Here is a 15,626-nt window from a genome sequence, read left to right on the forward strand (position 1 = left end):
GGAGAAATGTACTAAACATTTGACAACATATGTTTTGAGAAATGAGTTCCATTTATACTTGATCCCCATCATGAGATGACTACAACTGTCTCAAGTTCCTACCTTGGGGGCTGTCAGCCCTGTGGTCTGCTGCTCCTCCAGTGTCTGAAAAAACTCATGTGCCTATTTCTGTGACATACGTGACACTTTTGCCTTATCTGGGCTGCATAATTTCATTAACCTCATTCCAAACTGGAAATGACTGTCTAGAATCCATGCCAGGCTAGAACCCATCCAAATGCTTGCCAGCACAGAGTGAAAGGGCTGTGGTCTCGGCTACGGAATGCAGCTGGGTAAAGAGAGAGAACCACCTGTGGTAGGTGAATTCCCACGCTCCAGGATGCTGTGTGAGAGACAGAAAACTGCAGCTGATGCAACCTCCCCTCCATACGGGGCAAGATGAGCCCTGGGTTGTAAGTGGGAAAACCATTTTCTCTGGAAAGGGGAAAGGACAAAAAGAGAAGCTTCTGAATGGCAGTTATTAGAACATCTTACTCTGAGTGGTGGCTACATGTGCAAATATGTGTACCATACAGCTTATATTTTAAAATTAAAATGTGGGGCACAGTTAGGTTTGTTCAAAAATTATTTCATTTGTTCTAACAATTAATTTTTCTAGTGAACATATCAAAGCATCTTAAAACTATAAGAAAACACTCAAGGAAAAGTCAAAATAAAAAAGTAATTTTAAAATATTACATTTTTAAATATAAAATTTTATTTTCTTTCCAAAAGAAAAAAATAAAAATAAAAAATAAAGTCCTATCAAATTTATAAAACACTTATGCTTTAAGCTTTCATATCATTTCAAAATTTAAGTAAAAATTTAAACAAATCAATTAAATGTTTTATATTTTCAAGAATATAAAAATACTGAACATGGAAAATATGCTGCGGATTACATGACATAAGGGGAGTGAGGTGCATCTGCCTGGCATTCCCAAGGTCCTGGGTCCAGCCCACAGCAGGAAACAGGAGCATTCCCCAGACGTTAGATGACTGCAGCTGTCCAACCACTGTAGGCACAGTACTCTAGTGGCATGCTAGCTTTGAAACGTGGAAGATAATGTAACCAGATACTGTTAACTGTATCTCAGACATAAAGTTGAGAGACTGGAGAGATGGCTCTTGGGTAAGAGCACTGGCTTTTCTTCCAAAGGACCTGGGTTCACTTCCCAGCACCCACATGGCAGCTCACGCCTGTCTGTAACTTCATTTCCAAAGGAGCCAATGCACCCCTTCTGACCTCCACAGGCACCAAGCACACATGTGGTACACACATATATACATGGTCAAATAGTCATATATATAAAAGTAAAATAAATAGAAATAAGAAGTTAATAAAAATAAAATAATAAATAATAAAATTGAATTCCAAAACAAAAAAAAGTTAGAATATAGAAAAGGAAGGTTAGAAGGTCTGCTTTACTTTATTTTTATTATGGACAGCGTTCATAATAAAATTATCGTTTTTTATTAGGCTCCTCCTGCTCTTGTATCCGCAGCCCTTAGCAAGCAGTCATGTTTGCTCAGCAGGCAGCAATGAAAGCCCAATGATGGATGTTTCTTTTAACTTATTTTCTTAAAGATAGTATAAAGAAAAACTGACAATTACTTTAAATTTCGAAACTCTAATGGCACAATCTAATCCTTGCACATTCCTCTACCATATTCACAGGAATTTCCCCACTTGACATCTGCAAACATGTTATAACGCTGTAATGCTGGCCACACACTAGTGCCTTTGTCTCTCTCATTCAGGAAGATTTTTTTTTTGTTTCGTTTTTTGAAATCATAGGGCCCACTTCTGAGGGGAAATCATTTTTAAATACTAAAGACAATGTTTGTTCTCATTAAAGATATTAAAGATTCACACTGTACCTTGGATCGAACACCCTCCTCTAGAACGATAAAGCCTTTGGAAGGGATCAGGTCCTTAGATTCAGCTGTAGAATTGACTTCTGTCAGGGCAAACTGAACAGCCACGATTCCAAACAGGCCTTGTGCAGGCTCTCGTGCGATGACTAACACCGCCACGCTCTCTTGCATGTAGAGAGAGGTCGGTTCTCTGAGAAAAATGTGCTCACTGTTGTTAAAGAACAGAACTCCAGGGCCATCGTCATTCGCAAGGACAGTAATCAAAGCTGTTGAAGCAAAAATGTCCAAGCAGGAGTTGGAGAATGGAGAAAGGCAATGACTTTATACTACTGTGTAATCGGATTGATTCAGTTCTCACTATAGCCCTTTAAGGGACACTCTTTTACTATTCCCATCGTACAGACTTGTGACACAGTGGACACAGATACGCCACAGACGTTCAAAAGCCGGAAGCGAGCAGAGCTGTGGTGGAAGCCATCATGTGTAGTACTCTTACAATCGCACTCACTTACCTGGGAGGAGAGCACCCATGTCACAGTGTGTGTATATGTGGAAGTCAGAAGTCAGTTTGTGGAGATCTGCCGTGTAAGTCCCAGGACCAAACTCAGGTCATCAGGCTTGGTGGCAAACACCTTTATATGCCGAGCCATCTTGCCAGCTTAGACATACAGACTTAAGCATTATCATAACATCTTTATATATCAGGTGGTGTGTGTGTACATATATAGCATTATATAGCTGTGATATCCACTACATATTATAATGTGATGTATGTCTTTACATATCCCCTTCTCTGCCCCCTCTGAGGACAGCTCAGCCCATGACAGAACTAGCAGGCAAGCCTGTGGGGAATTTTCTTCAACAATGACTAACGTGGAAGTAGACAGTGGTCATGGCTTACATAAAAAAAAAAAAAAAAAAAAAATCTGAGCAAGCCACAGAGCGCCCTATATTAAACAATCATTGTGTGAAAATATAACAGTAAAGGGATCTCACTTGAAACAGACAGCACAGAAATTAATGTGAAAACACAAGAAAGATGCACACAAAGAAAGGCACAACCTGCTGTCTGTGGCCACCTTGTCTCCCCTTGACCCACTCTCAGGTCCTTACACAGTAGCTCGCATTCCTGCAGCAGCGGCTCTCTCCCCTCCCCCGCCCCTCTGAGGCTAGCATCAGTGCAAGCCTGTGGGGAATTTTCTCTAAGGATGGCTCATGTGGTGGCAGAAGAGAGTAGTCGCGGTTTACATAAAAAAGCAACCTAAGAAAGCCGCAGAGTCCTCCTTTCTGGATAGGAATTGAGCATATACTCTTGCTAAAATGCTCAATTCCTATCCAGAAAGGCAAAGGGGATGGACATCAAAGAAGGAGAAAAGAGGGAACAAGTCAGGAGCCTGACACAGAGGACCTCTGAAAAGCTCTGCCCTGCAGCCTATCAATGCAGATGCTGAGACTTATGGGCAACCTCTGGGCAGAGTGCAGGGAATCTTAGGAAAGAAGTGGGAAACAGTAAGATCTGGAGAGGACAGGAACTCTACTAGGAGAGCAACAGAACCAAAATATCTGAGCACAGGGGTCTTTCCTGAGACTGATACTCCAACCAAGGACCATGCATGGAGATAACCTAAGACCCCTGCACAGATGTAGCCCATGGCAGTTCAGTATCCAAGTGGGTTCCATTGTAATAGGAACAGGGACTATCTCTGACATGAACTGATTGGCCTGCTCTGTAATTACCTCCCCCTGTGGGGGAAGCAGCCTTACCAGGCCACAGAAGAAGACACTGCAGCCACTCCTGATGAGACCTAATTGACTAGGATCAGAAGGAAGAAAAGAAGACCTCCCCTATTAGTGGACTTGGGGAGGGGCATGCATGCAGAGGGTGGAGGAAGGGAGAGATTGGAATGGGGGTAGGGAGGGAACCACAGGGGGGATACAAAGTGAATAAAGTGTAATTAATAAAGAATTTTAAAAAAATCAAAAAGAAAAAAAGAAAGCCACAGAGAGCAAGATATTAAACATCATTCTTCCATGGCCTTTTTGCCTTAGTTCCTGCCTCCAGATTCTTTTCTTGAGTTCTTGCCTGGTCTTCTGCTCCTGATGAACCTATTTAGCTAAAATTAACCCTTTCCACTCTGTTGTACTCTAATCATAGTGTTTATCAGAGAAACAAAATAAACTAGGACACATAGATAAAAATAAATTTTATATTGAAGATTAATAGCCAGTGAAAGCACATTTTAGAAATTACAGTAGTTGCTTATGTATTTTAGAATAAAAATAAATTTATATTCTTGCCTTATATATTATCATTATCAGTAAATAATTTCATTCTATGCTAAAAATGATCACATAGAATTCAAAATGATGAAAATTTCAGAAAAACATAGTAAAAATAATGTACATTGTTTTGGGAGAAAATTTTGTTAATTTTAAAAAAATAACAAAAATACTGATATTTTTAAAATGTATAATAAAAGAAAATATAATGAATTTGAAACATAAAAAGTACAACCTCAGAGGATTTAAAAGTCTAACAACTGAGCCTTCTGATCTTCCTGGACAGCTCCACACTTCCAGGCCACATCTTCTCTGGCGGTCAGCCTCATCCGTGGAGTGAACGGATTTGGTGGCCTGGGTACCTGCTCACCAGGACTGCCTTAAGCTCAGGCAAAGTATATACTGTTGCCATTAATGACCCCTTTGCTGACCTCAACCAAATCATCTACACCCAGTATGATTACACCAAAACTGTCTTCCACAGCCAAGGCTGAGTACAAGAACCTTCTGTTACTTAAGGCTTCCTCTGTCTCGCATCTGTATCAAAGGGGGTGATACTTGTGTTGAAAACATAGTGGAATCTGTTGGTAATTCATAACCACGGATAAGGCTGGGGCCCCCTTGAAGGGTGAAGCTGAAGGATCATCATCTCTGCCCCCCTGCTGAGCCTGCATGTTTGCAATGGACGTGGCCATGAGACATATGAAAATTTACTCAAAATGTCAGCAAGGCCCCTGTACACCAAGTGCTTAGACCCACGCCTCTACCATTTCCATGACAGCTTCACCACCACGTAGGGACTCATGACTGTAGACCATGTCATCACTGCAGCCCAAAGGACTGTGGCTGGCACCTCAGGAGAACTGCAATGCCATGCCTGTGGACTGCCCAGAAGAGCATCCTAGCGTCCACTTGGACATAGGCCAGATAATTCCAGAGATGAGTGGGACATTTGCAGAACAGCCTTCCCTGTTCCACCCTCAGTGTGTCTGTTGTGAATGTGACCAGCTGCCTTAGAGAAAGCTGTCAAATACAACAATATCAACAAAGGAATGTAACAGATGTCACAGGTCCCTAGTGGTAATCCTGGGCTATAGGGGAGCAGGTTGTCTCCTGGAACCTTAACAGTGACACTTTGTCTTCTACCCTTTATGACAATAGCTTTGCTGTCGATGAACATTCTGCCAAGCTCACTTACTGCTAAGACAATGAATTTGGATCCACTAACATGGTGGTTGACCTCATGGTGAAAATAGCCTGTCAGGAGAATGGAGCCCTGAAGCATACACCCAGAAAGAACAGGGAAGGAAGACAGAGGCCTTCAGCTACTGGGAAGTATCTGCCTCAGCTTAGTTCCCACACACTGAGCATCTCCTCCTACAAATCCATCCCAGAATCCCCACACACTGAGCATCTCCTCCTACATATCCATCCCAGAATCCCCACACACTGAGCATCTCCTCTTACATATCCATCCCAGAATCCTCACACACTGAGCATCTCCTCTTATATATCCATCCCAGAATCCCCAGAAGGAGTGTAGGGGGTTAGGAGCCCAATTCTCACGTACTGTCAGTAAAGTTCACTGCACTTCCCCAAAACAAATGGGAACTGAATTTAAAACTTAATATTACTAGATGTATTTATTAAGCTTAAAATTATGGTGGGTGCATGTACAATAAGGCAAAATTATGTCCTGAATTGAACTTTAAGAGAGAATCCCATATTTACTATCTTATGTCTATGTATAACTGAGCATGAATATGACAGAAATCAGATGCATTACAAGAAGGGATATGCATAGTACAGAATTGACTGTATGATTTGATCTGTTAGTTACACACAAAAAAAGCTACTCTCCCTGAGCAACCAAGCTCTTCCTTCTCCTAAAGCACATAAAAAGGCCAATAACCAGGACCATGCGTACCCTCCTACATGTGACCAGATGTCAAGCTTAACACTATATTTCTGATCTGTTCCATTGCTTTGCTTTGGAAAAAAAGCTTCCTGACTACACGCAATATGTGTGACTTTTTATTTCATTCTAGAGTAAGTGGCTAGGACTCTGGGAAAATTCAGTCTAGATCCTGTGGGCCTGTGCAATGCTAAGCATGATCCTTTATAGAGAATCTGCCATTTGTCAAAAACAGAGTCTCGTGAAGTTCATGCTGGCCTGGCCCTTTAGGTATAGTCTGAGTTTGGCCCTGAGCTCATAAGCTTCCTGCTCTGCCCCCTGAATACTGGGATTCCAGGCCTGCACCAGCACACCGTATATGCGGTGCTGGGGACCAAACCCAGGGCTTGTGCATGTTAGGCAACCACAGTACCAATGAGCTACTTTCTCACCCAGAAGTAACTTTTCAAAACCTCTTCTAAGGCTATGAGTGCTCACCCTGAAACGTGACCTCTTTATCAAAGCTCCCTCCCAAAACCCGCAAGGCTCAGGGAACATCACAGATGAGGAAGCAGAAAGAATGGAGGAGCCAAGGAGAGAAGAACCATCCTACACTGTCTTCTGAACATGCCGGCTGCTGCACCCACTAGCAGCAGCTAGGGTTATGTGCACAATATTTGCTCAAAATCAAGCCAGATGAGATCCTGTCAGAGAGTTGAGAGTGCCCACCCTTTACAGGGGAGCTACTGGCAACGACGAGAAGTTAGGCAGAAAATCGGTTTCCTTTGGGTTTAGCTACTAGTAGATTTCCCATGGGCCTGTGGATAGTCCCACACATACACTAACTGTACTTGGTAGATTATCAAAAAGCAGAGGGGAAGAGGAGGAGGGGGACAATGATGACGACCAGAAGGAAGAGGAAGAAAAAGAAGGTGACAGTATGAAGTTGGGAGAGGAACATGTTGGGGAAGGTGGAATCCAAGGGAGCTGAGGCGGGAAAATGTGGGTGGATATAATCATTTTTCACTGTAAATCTGTATGAAATGTTCAGAGAATAAAAAATTATAACAAATGCACAAGCAAATCTTTTCTTCTGTGGAACTCAGTACATCCACAGTGTTTGCTCTGTCGTTATTGTTTTGCCATTGTTTAGAGTAATCGAAGAGCTTAACCCACAGTCATATCGGGTGCCCTTAAAAACAATAGCAAACCATTCTAACTAGAGAATTAAAACTCTCATACTGTCTCTGAGACTTCAGTACCCCTAGTCTATACATAAATTCCATGGCAGTGAAGCAACACTGGAAGAACCATGGTCATGATTTTTGTTATTATTAAGTATAAAATCACACCAGAACTCAAATTCTGAGAAAAAGACTTTTACACATTGAATAAAACTATAGTAACTGTGAAAGATCATTTAATACTACTTTAATCATCAGCCTACTCTGACCTTGCTGTTTTCACACACACGGACACACAGACTCATTACAACTGGCATGAGAACTTAGAAATGCAGAGCTTAAGAGCCCTTCTCTTATGAGGCAAGGAAAAGGCTCATCGTCTTGGCTGCACACTGCTAAAGCCAGGACAGCAAAAGGAAGACTGTGGGAAATGAGTGATAATTACCTATTGTACTTTTCCCCAGCTCTAGTCCAGGAGAAGGGTTTGTTAATATCAACTGAAATGTTTCATCTCCCTCTGGAATGTCATCATCCAGAATCATAACATCCACATGTTTATTCCTTTCTCCATCAGCAAAATGAAGAATCTGATAAAAAAAATTAATAAAAGAAAAAGCCATAAATTTAAATTCACTCTGAGTTTTCATAAAAGGTCTAGAAAGCAATACTGTAAAACTGATAATGAAGACAATAAGCTATTTTGGGGGCTGAGAGATGGCTCAGCAATTAAAAACATTTGCTGCTCTTTCAGAGCATCAAAGCTGGGTTCCCAGAACTTTCATCATGCATCTTGTAACCTCCTGAAACTAGCTCCAGGGAGCTTAATTTTTGACATGATCTCTTTTTGTTTAATTTTAAACTGAAAATATTTCAAGTAAAGCTTACAGAGTAGAAGAAAGCAAATAGATGGTTAAGAAATGAAGGGGATAGTCTGCAGGGCAGAGCTTTTCAGAGGTCCTCTGTGTCAGGCTCCTGACTTGTTCCCTCTTTTCTCCCTGCAGACTATCAATGTAGATGCTGAGACTTATGGGCAACCTTTAGGCAGAGTGCAGGGAATCTTAGGAAAGAAGTGGGAAACAGTAAGATCTGGAGAGGACAGGAACTCCACAAGGAGAGCAACAGAACCAAAATATCTGAGCACAGGGGTCTTTCCTGAGACTGATACTCCAACCAAGGACTATGCATGGAGATAACCTAAGACCCCTGCACAGATGTAGTCCGTGGCAGTTCAGTATCCAAGTGGGTTCCATTGTAATAGGAACAGGGACTGTCTCTGACCTGAACTGATTGGCCTGCTCTTTGATCACTTCCCCCTGATCAAAGAGCAGGCCAATCAGTTCAGGTCACAGAAGAAGACACTGCAGCCACTCCTGATGAGACCTAATTGTCTAGGATCAGAAGGAAGGAAAAGAAGACCTCCCCTATCAGTGGACTTGGGGAGGGGCATGAATGCAGAGGGTGGAGGAAGGGAAGGATTGGGAGGGGAGGAGGGAGGGAACCACAGGGGGGATACAAAGTGAATAAAGTGTGATTAATAAAGAAAAAAAAGAAAATAAATAAAATAAAATGGTATCCAAATGAAAAAAAAAAAAAGGAAATGAAGGGGATGGAAACACAAGATTTTTAAAAAGTATTTCAAGGTCTTGAAACATTTCTGTAAATTAAGACCAAAAAAAGCATAGAAACAATCTGGGAAAATCTATTGATTAACCTTTTTAATGCATGATCTAGTATTCTACAGAATTAAATACTCCGAAAGTAGTAAATTTGAAGTGATATTTGGAATAAAAACTTAATTCAATTGCTTATTACAGCAGAGAGAACTATATAATTTAGAAATTACCTGTCTGGTCTCACTCTGGAGTAGCTTACACAGTAGTTATTGAGATTAATTTATCCAGGAAAGACCTATATCACTACAACTCTCAAGGAACAGTGATTGTAAATGGCTGCCATAGTTATACAGAGCCTTACCTGTGGAGAGCAGATATAATCCAGCCCCATCTGGGCTTCTAGATTCTGGGCATACATAAACAAGGACACATGGCCCAGGGCCTCTCTGCTCCTCTGGGCTACCAATGTTACAATGCCACTGGTTTCATTCACTTCAAACCTGGAATAAAGACATAGGCTCAGTTTTCTCTCATAACTGCTATTTCATAGTTGTGAAGAAGCAACTTAATCTGAACTTAAGGTAGTAGCTCACACAGCCTTTGGTTTACCTGCTACGTTGCCATTCAATGACACCTTGAGCACCGTCATTGGCGTCTATGATAATCTGGGCGCTCAAGCCTTCCGAATCTGATAAAACAGAGATATAGCAAATGAATATATTTTAACATAAATTTCATCAGAACTATATTTAAAGCCACTGTCTTGCACAGAATTTGAAGACTGGGTTATATAATTTTCCATGTGTAGGTATTGTAAGTAGTGAAAAGATGTTTAAGAAAATAAAAAATGATGTTGGTGATATTAGAAAAGAAATATTTTTAATTAGCAAGAGTTACTAATGTATAACAATTCAACTAAAAATAGTGTGAAATTACAAGCTACAGATGGAATAGGTCCAGTTAGAATAAATTAATATTAGCATCGATATTGTGTTTCAAGAGGGAATAAAAATGTATTGGTGAAAAAGTAGAAAGGAAAAAAGAAACAGGAAAGAAAAAGGAAGACTATCACAGAAAAAATACATGTGTTACAGAGTGACATAGATAGGACTATTCATACAAACTAGGGAAAAGGGTTTGATTAAAGCATATATACATACATATTAATTTCTCCTGTCTGTATTGTATTTTTGTCAGTGTGCTACAAATAGCTACTCTTGTATGTTCAAACATTACTTCTCTCCCTGCTCTGTGTGTGTGTGTGTGTGTGTGTTTCAATACTTTATCCTTTACTTAAGGACAATTATCATCCTGCTTAGGTGTGGAAAGGGGTTAGAATACCAATTTTCTTTAGAATGGAGTGAACAATATTGTTCAGGAGACAGTGTAAAATCAGGATTTATGCCGATGTACTAAAGGCTTAGAGCCAGATGTTCTAAAATCACAACATACTACTAAAACATATATATATGGGTGTGTGTGTGTGTGTGTGTGTGTGTGTGTGTGTAACATTGTATGGACTCCCCAGGTTATCTTTGTGAATATATATTTCTATACAAATATGTATATATATATATTCATGCAATAACAATGAATGAAAAAGAAGCCATGAATTTGAAGGGGTGAGGGAAGGAGGATATGGGAAGGTTGTAGAGAGAGAAAAAAGGGAGAATTGAGCTAAATTACAATCTCAAAAAGAAACAAAATATATTTTTGAAAGGTGAAGGAAATCACAGATTGTTAAAATTATACTTTTAGTTAAAAAAAAAAAAAGAACCCAGCACTTTCATGTTCTGGTAGCAGTTCAGGGCATACTACTACGCTTCTCCTAGTTTCGATGGCCTCACATGTAAAATGGGGGGAGGTAAGAAATGACAGTGCTAACACACAGAACAACTAGAATTAGAGGACTAGACCAGAAAGGGCTCCATTCAAACCAGCACTGAGTGGGCGCATGTGGAAAGATGGAGAGCTTTGTTAGTTCTCTTAGGACCAACAATAGGGGTCTTGTAATTGGGATTTTCCAAGAATTGAAACACAGTAATCAAGGGCATGTATAAATCTGGCTGCTATTTTCAAAGTTGTTACATTAAGCCTGAGATATGAGTCACTGGGCCACAACAGCCAACCCGGCTCCATGTTGTGCCTCCTTGTTCAGGAGTGCCTCCTCTTGGTCCTGAAGAGCTGCGGTCGTGGAGAGAGCACTGGGCCGCACTCGCTGCCACCCAGCACATGTCACACACTCTCCAGCAACACACAGAGTCTATCTTATTGGAGGCTCTAAGTAAGTTTCTACCAAGGTGCAAGTTTTACCTTTCAGTCTGTAATGAATTAAGTTTTCTAAAAGTGTAAAAAGAAAAAGATCAAAGGTCAGAATAGAAGCAAGGAGTAGAATGAACAAAATAAGTGTTTAACATAAAAGAAAATAAAGTGGACAGCTTACGAAAATAGCTAATTGCATTTTTAAAATAAAATGAAAGAAAATGCATTTGAAAAAAAGTAATACTACCTTGCAGACTGCAGAATTGGCTATAACACAGTTGTAAAATTCAAAGAGCATCACAATAATTACTGCCTTTATACTGCCCTACAAAACTGCAATGATAGTTTCTAAATTAGAATAATTCTAATTATTCTAAAAGCTCATCAGATTTTCACACTTGGCTAAAATTAGCAAACAAAACAATGAACACTTCTGCTTAAAAAAATTAAGTTACTTGAAGTTAGCAAAATGAGTCACAAAAGGGAGCTACCATACCTAGTCTGGGAGGAAATGAAGTTAGAGGAGCCATAATGAGATCAACATGAGTTAAGTTCACCAAGAAATACTCTTTTAGCTCTGGCATATCATCCTGCAAAAATTAAAATCATTAAAAGGGCTTTAATTATGCTTTAAAGGAATTATTCCTCATAAGCTCTTGTAAGCTATATTACAAATGCATATGCACAAACACAATAGGAAATATAAGCACAGAGTAAAACTATTTAAATTAGAAAAAATAAAAATAACAGTATAAAATTATATGTGGAAATTATTAGGTTGAACACTATGAAACCACCTCAAAATTATAACACTTTAAACACAGTTTATGAGCAAACCAACTATCTAACTATGTGAGCCTAACTATTTTCAATACAACATAAGCAAAAAATGTTCAATTTTCTTAATATCCACTGTTCAGAAAGAAGTAATTTAAGCTCTGCAATAGAAAGGCTGAGGATGACCTCTGGATTTTAAGGTGAGCTGTTTATAGCCCCAAGCCTCAAGTCTACCATGTTTGTTATGAAGAATTAATAATCACAATGGCATACTGTATTGGTAATAATTAAAAAAATATTTAAAAGTCAGCTTCAAAACATCCGTTGAAAGTGATAGTTATTATTAATCAATAGTCTCACAGTTAACAATCAAACAAAGAAGATGGCTTACCAGGAGTAGCAAAACCATGTCAGGTGTGACTAGCAGGCTATGAATATTTACAACATTGTATGTGTGTGTGTGCATGTGTGTGTGTGTGTATGGTGTTTGTGTGGTATGTGCATACATATGTATTTATGTGTATGTGTGTAAATATATGCCTAAAATATCTACGTTCAACATGTTTTTATCTTATCTGAGATATGTTTCCATGTGAGAAAAAAATTTGAAGATTAGTCTCTAAACAGACATGAGTATCTGGACAAAAGTGAGCAACAACCCTCGCCCCCACACACTTCCCACACCTCACAGTGGCTTGCTTCTGCATGTCAGGCCTGCTGGGTTTTAATCTAGCATTACCCAGAGAACAAGGGTTGAAAATGAGAAAATAAAAGGCAATGCAAGGAAAAATCTATGCTTACAAAACTAGACTTGGAAAAGGAAGTTGGGGCATATATTTCTACTTTAACTAGCGAGAAGTCTGTGTGTGTGTGTGTGTGTGTGTGTGTGGTGTATTTATGGCATGTAATTAGTTACATTTATAGATCAGGCATTTATGATGGTATGTTTAGTTGTTTGGTCAAATCCTGTTACACACGGACATGAAACAGCTTTTGTTCTTGGATTTGGAGTTTTCGCTTTGCAATAAACCACAGTGGAAATAACAAATAACCTCACAGGGTGTAGAGCTTATGCTACAAATAACTTTGAAAACTTTGTATAAAAAGCCGCTAACAGAATAAAAGCTTTAAAATTGAAATTGCAAATACAAAACAACAGGAATGTATTTTCAAATGTATAGTCCTTCTGTGCCTATATTATACAGTCTTTACCTTTTCTGTTTACAGTATTATTTCCATCACTCCCTAGAAGCACATTTACATAGCTGAACCACAAATTTCCAAACACAAGATTTCACAGCATGAAAACTCACTTAAGGTGCAATTTCAGTCACCACGGAGTAGATTTGACCCTAACCTTGTTTTCTACCATCAGCCTCTAGAGAGTCCCTCTCTCTCTGATTTAACTAATCAGGGATGCTAAGACCTGCATGAATCTGTTGGTCCAGTGAATCCTTTGGCGTTATCAAAATGCTCCCATAGAACCTCCTAGGCCAGAGCTGCCGTATAGAAAAGTGTCCTGAGGAAGTTATCTCTCACACAGTGTTTCCATAACAGAATACACAACAGCAGGCTGGCCGATCTAAACACAAATGCAAACTCCTGGATGATTTGAAAACAATAAAAAACATCAGGAAAAGCAATAACCCGATGCAATGCCACCAGCAGAGGAGACAAACCAAACAGACTCCTAAAATCTCTAAGTGCTGTAGAGTTTTCAAGTTTTAAAGAAAGTTTAAAAATAATAAACAATAAAATTTAACATAGAGGCAAGTAAAAAGTGTTACATAATCTTAGTCATCATGAAATACAAGGTTGTTAGAATTCTCTCACCACATTTTACAGTTTAGGTTATACTCAGAATAGTCTATCCATTTGTACTTTCTGTGTGATTATTTAGTTTAATAGAAGATCATGGCGCTACCATGCTTACCTCAAGTATAGTGATATTGATGGCTGCTGTCGTCTCCCCTTCTTCTAGAACCAGGAAACCCAGCACAGGGACGAAGTCAGCGTCTGGCTCTGCTAGGCTCCCGTCTGTTCCGTTTCTCAGACTTGGTATTCCGGGAACAGTGGCATACGTGACATTGATTGCTCCTGAGGGAATTTGTTGAAAAAAATTATGATTGTGGAGACTTTAAAAAAATGTCTCACTGTGAATTCTTCCCTATTACTGTCAGTTCCAGTACTGGTCCCAATGTCACACTCGTTCACATGTAACAACACAGAGATGTCCCACTGTAGTGAAGACACAAGCCTTAGGACTCGAAGTTTGGCTATGGGACTTGGGTGAAAGCAGTGATGCAGTAATTTTAAGCGTACACCTGAGGGCCGGCCATACTTTCCTTTGCTTATCCCAGAAGGATAATGAGAGATAGGAAGAAAAGCCACCTAGGCTGAGCCCAACCCTGAGACCCAGAGCAGCTTGTTATTATCTGCTCTTAGGATGAACGGCTATGCAGAACACAGCCTTTCCACGAAAACACATCATTCCTTTAACTTCAGTAAAAGTAGAGAAGTCACATAGCACTGTCCTAAACGTCATTTTCCCTTGAGGGTTTACATTTCCACTGGCTTCATTTACACAAATATAATTTTAAAAATAAAAACCCCCAATTCACCACTTACTCCAGAGGAACACAAACCTAGAGAGCCAAACTCTCTGTTGATGAAGAGCTGAATCGTTATATTAGCCTCCTGGAGCAACACAAATCTTGAGGAGAGAGCGAAGTTTAAAACGCCATGTGGTTCGTCACTGGCTTCCACGGTCAGGACAGCTGCGTAGCCCTGGGCATCAAGCAGAGCAGCGCCTGCTGGCAGGACTCCTAAAAAACCAGACAGCCCATCCGCGCATCAACGTTGTGTTCAAAATCCTGAAGCGCTTACACGTTTGCTGAGACTGCGATGACCAATCGCCCCCCATGTCCCTCCCAGAAAGCCTCCAGCTGACTGGGAATCCACGTCCCGTTTTCCTTCTAGACAACAAAGTGTGAACTCTTTTATGTGTATGTTATTGTCATTATTGACTCTATTGGCCATCTGAATTCTAGAAATTAATAAGCAGGGAATAACCTACCCAAGTATAAATTATCTAACAGTAATGGTTCAAAATCTAAATTGGTTTTCTAACATAAAACCAAATTCAATTTTTTTATCTTTCTAAATACATTTTATTCAACAAATAACTATCCAACATGTCAGCTACGGTGGATAACACGTTAAGCTGAGGAAGGAAGATCATGAGTCTGAAGATATCTTGGGCTACACAGTGAAGTTGAGGCTAGCCTCAGCCACATAGCAGGACCTTGTCTCAGAAAGCTAACCTCTGTATAGCAGCATCAAAAACATCTTCAATCTTTCCTTTTGAATATTTGTTTGTGTGTGGCTGGTGGTGGTCCGTGCACGTATGTGCTGGGGCAGGGCACATGCAGACATCCCCTCCTTCTACCACACTTGTGACAATGTCTTTTGTTGTTCGCCTATGACAGGCTAGCTGGCCTGTGAGCTCCCAAAGACTTTCTTTGCTCCACCTCCCACCCTGCTGTAGGACTGCTTGGAATTACGGGTAAGTACAACCATGTTCAGCTTTGGGTTTTGGGTGTCTGAGGCCAGCTTGTCACGGTTTCAATGCGAGCACTTTACCCATTGAGCCATCTCCCCAGCCCTACATAGCAAAACTTTCAGAGTACTTTTCTACAG

General features: G+C 40.1%; 1 protein-coding gene across 1 annotated transcript in view; it reads right to left on the minus strand.

Annotated features, from left to right (window-relative positions):
* Positions 1 to 15,626, minus strand: part of Adgrv1 (adhesion G protein-coupled receptor V1) — a 568,841-nt gene that overhangs the window by 417,891 nt on the left and 135,324 nt on the right. Inside the window, exons 37-43 of the mRNA XM_060383611.1 lie at positions 14,573 to 14,752; positions 13,861 to 14,024; positions 11,647 to 11,740; positions 9,498 to 9,576; positions 9,250 to 9,388; positions 7,721 to 7,862; positions 1,921 to 2,183 (exon numbers count right to left, since the gene is read on the minus strand). Of these exons, the coding sequence (XP_060239594.1) occupies positions 1,921 to 2,183; positions 7,721 to 7,862; positions 9,250 to 9,388; positions 9,498 to 9,576; positions 11,647 to 11,740; positions 13,861 to 14,024; positions 14,573 to 14,752 (1,061 nt within the window). The remainder of the gene's footprint in view (positions 1 to 1,920; positions 2,184 to 7,720; positions 7,863 to 9,249; positions 9,389 to 9,497; positions 9,577 to 11,646; positions 11,741 to 13,860; positions 14,025 to 14,572; positions 14,753 to 15,626) is intronic.

This window comes from Meriones unguiculatus, chromosome 5 (genome assembly GCF_030254825.1).
Source record: "Meriones unguiculatus strain TT.TT164.6M chromosome 5, Bangor_MerUng_6.1, whole genome shotgun sequence".
NCBI lineage: Eukaryota > Metazoa > Chordata > Mammalia > Rodentia > Muridae > Meriones > Meriones unguiculatus.